The sequence below is a fragment of the Lathyrus oleraceus genome, chromosome 5, assembly GCF_024323335.1.
Source record: "Lathyrus oleraceus cultivar Zhongwan6 chromosome 5, CAAS_Psat_ZW6_1.0, whole genome shotgun sequence".
In the NCBI taxonomy this organism is placed as follows: Eukaryota; Viridiplantae; Streptophyta; class Magnoliopsida; order Fabales; family Fabaceae; genus Lathyrus; species Lathyrus oleraceus.
Genome location: NC_066583.1, coordinates 403,520,761 through 403,523,819, shown reverse-complemented (window position 1 = coordinate 403,523,819; position 3,059 = coordinate 403,520,761). Strand labels below are relative to the sequence as shown.

The window sequence follows — 3,059 nt, the reverse complement described above, 5'->3', positions numbered from 1 at the left end:
GTGTACTTTTGGGGTTCGGTTCGGTAAACTCTTGGGTTTCATAGTCAGTCAGAAAGGTATTGGGGTTGATCTCGACAAAGTTTGAGCCATCCAAGAAATGCCATCTCCCTGAATACAAAAAGAGGTCTGGGATTTCCTTGGTCGACTCAATTACATCTCCAGATTCATATCACACTTAGCAGCTACCTGCGAACCGATATTCAAACTATTGAGAAAGAATGAATCGGTTGTATGGAACAATGATTTCCAAGCGGAATTCGAAAAAATAAAAAAGTACTTGCAAGAACCACCAATCCTGATACCACCGGTTCCTAGTAGGCCTCTCATTATGTACCTCACAGTACTCGATGAATCTATGGGTTGCATTTTGGGTCAACATGACGACACAGGCAAGAAGGAACATGCTATTTACTATCTCAGCAAGAAGTTCACTGAATGTGAGACCAGATACTCACTTTTAGAGAAGACTTGTTGTGCTTGGACTTGGGTTGCTCGACGCCTGAGACAATATATGATTTTCCATACCATTTTATTGATATCCAAAATGGATATGATAAAGTACGAAAAGCCTGCTATTACTGGTAGAATTTCCCGGTGGAAAATGTTGTTGACCGAGTATGATATTCAGTATGTGACCCAGAAAGCGATAAATGGGAGTGTTCTGTCTGACTACCTTGCTCATCTACCTGTCGAAGGTTATCATCCGTTGAGGTTTGACTTTCCGGACAAAGACATTATGTTTATCAGAGACTTAACTATGCCAGGCTCCGAGATAAGCCCTGAGGAAGGCCCTGAACCAGGATTGCGATGGACGCTCATGTTCTACGGTGCTTCCAATGCTCGAGGCTATGGCATAGGTGCTGTTATCACTTCTCCAACCAGTTTCCACCTTCCATTTACTGCTAGACTATGTTTTTCCTTCACCAATAATATGGCAGAATATGAAGCATGTATCTACGGTTTGGAGGCGGCCATCGATTTAAGGATCAAGATTCTTGAAGTATACGATGATTCAACTTTGGTAATAAGTCTGGTAAAAAGTGACTGGGAGACTCGGGATAGCAATTTGATACCTTACAAGGAGTATATTGGAAAGCTGGTACCCTACTTTGTTGAAATATCTTTTCATCATATTCCTAGGGAAGAAAATCAGTTAGCAGATGCTCTAGCTATGTTGGCATCTATGTTCAAAGTCAAATGGAAGAATGAATCGCCAGCTATCCATATGAACCACTTAGATGAACCAGCATGTTGTCTAGCAATCGAGGTTGATCCTAATGATAAGCCTTGGTTCTACGACATAAAGACATTTATGGAGAAACGGAAATATCCCGAGGGTATATCCATTACTGATGAGAAGGCTCTGAGAAGACTCTCTTCCAAGTTCTTCCTAAACGCTGATGTGTTATACAAGCGAAATTATGATTTTGTACTGCTCAGATGCGTGGATAGACACGACGCTAGTACGATCATAAAATACATATATGAAGGTTGCGAGGGTGTACATGCAAAAGGTCCTGCTATGGCCAAGAAGATCCTCCAGGATGGGTATTACTGGACGACAATGGAGGATGATTGTTACGACTTTGTTAGAAGATGTCACAAATGTCAGATATATGGTGACAAGATCTTTGTGCCACCGACTCCCTTGAATGTTTTAACTTAACCATGGCCTTTTTCTATGTGGGGTATTGACATGATTGGGATGATAGAGCCTAAAGCTTCCAACGATCATCGATTCATCCTGGTCGCCGTCAACTACTTCACAAAATGGGTCGAAGCTACTTTGTATGCCAACGTCACTCGACAAGTGGTTACCCGGTTCATCAAGAAAGAGATATCCTACCACTATGGGATACCTAGCAAGATCATCACTGACAATGCCAATAATCTCAACAACAACATGATGAAGGAGTTGTGTGAAGAATTTAAGATCGAGCACCACAACTCTTCATCATACCGACCCAAAATGAACGTCTCCATAGAAGCAGCTAATAAGAATATCAAGAGAATCGTCTAGAAGATGGTCAAGACATATAAGGACTGGCATAAGATGTTGCCATTTGCTTTGCACGGTTACAGAACCTCGGTCCGCACATCCACTAGGGCAACTTCATACTCATTGGTATATGGGATGGAGGTTATCCTACCAATTGAAGTTGAGATCCCCTCACTCAGAGTCATGAGGCTGACCTCGATGAAGCTGAATGGGTTCAATCACGGTATAACCAGATGAATCTGATAGAAGAAAAGCGTTTGACAGTCGCCTGTCATGGTCAGCTATACCAAAGACGTCCCAAACGAGCTTTTGATAAGAAAGTTATTCATCGTGAGTACCGCGCAGGGGAACTCGTGCTTAAGAGGTATTCTGCTATTAACTCAGACTCGCGACGCAAATGGACTCCCAACTATGAGGGACCTTTCATCATCAAGAAGCCCTTCTCGGGTGGGGCTCTAATCCTCACGAAAATGGATGGGGAAAACTTTCCCTTGCCAGTGAATGCAGACATAGTCAAAAAAATATTATGCCTAAAAGTAAATGATGAAAGCCCACTAGATTAATCTTTACAAGATTGATCTAGTCAAAAATGGCTATCCCGATGGACCAAAAAATTAATTGTCCATGCAAAAGTTAAGGAACAAATATAAAGCTCGCTAAGTTGAAAACCCGAAGGGGCGACTTAGGAAAAAAGGAGCATCCCGGTGGACGAAAAGAATGAAAAATGTCCACGAAAAAGTTAGGGATAAAGGCATTGACTATGACCCTTGAGCCCATTACCCTACGAGCTATATATCAGAAAGTCAAAGATCAACCCAATCATCGTCATCTGAAGCAAGGTCTCGGAATCCATAATCTACAGTGGATAACGGTCGGTGTTGTGATCAATGGAAAGATACAAAAACATTTCCCATTGCTATTTCATTTACTTTTTCAATTTTGGAAACACTCTCATCAAGGGTGTTCGCATCTTTGTACACATCATATGTACAGTTTCACATCAATAAAATCCAGTTCATTCCATCAAGTATTTTTCTCCTTCCGTATTTTATATGCAAAA

At 41.5% G+C, this 3,059-nt stretch overlaps 1 protein-coding gene across 1 annotated transcript; it reads left to right on the top strand.

Moving 5' to 3' along the window:
• Positions 1–544: 544 nt before the first annotated feature.
• Positions 545–1,666, top strand: LOC127081046 (uncharacterized). The gene has a single exon (XM_051021336.1). It carries the CDS (start codon positions 545–547, stop codon positions 1,664–1,666), a length of 1,122 nt encoding a protein of 373 aa, XP_050877293.1.
• The last annotated feature ends 1,393 nt before the right edge of the window (positions 1,667–3,059 follow it).

Bases quoted from the DNA above. Each gene is read 5' to 3' on its own strand.
- LOC127081046 (XM_051021336.1), top strand. From the start codon at position 545: ATGGATATGATAAAGTACGAAAAGCCTGCTATTACTGGTAGAATTTCC.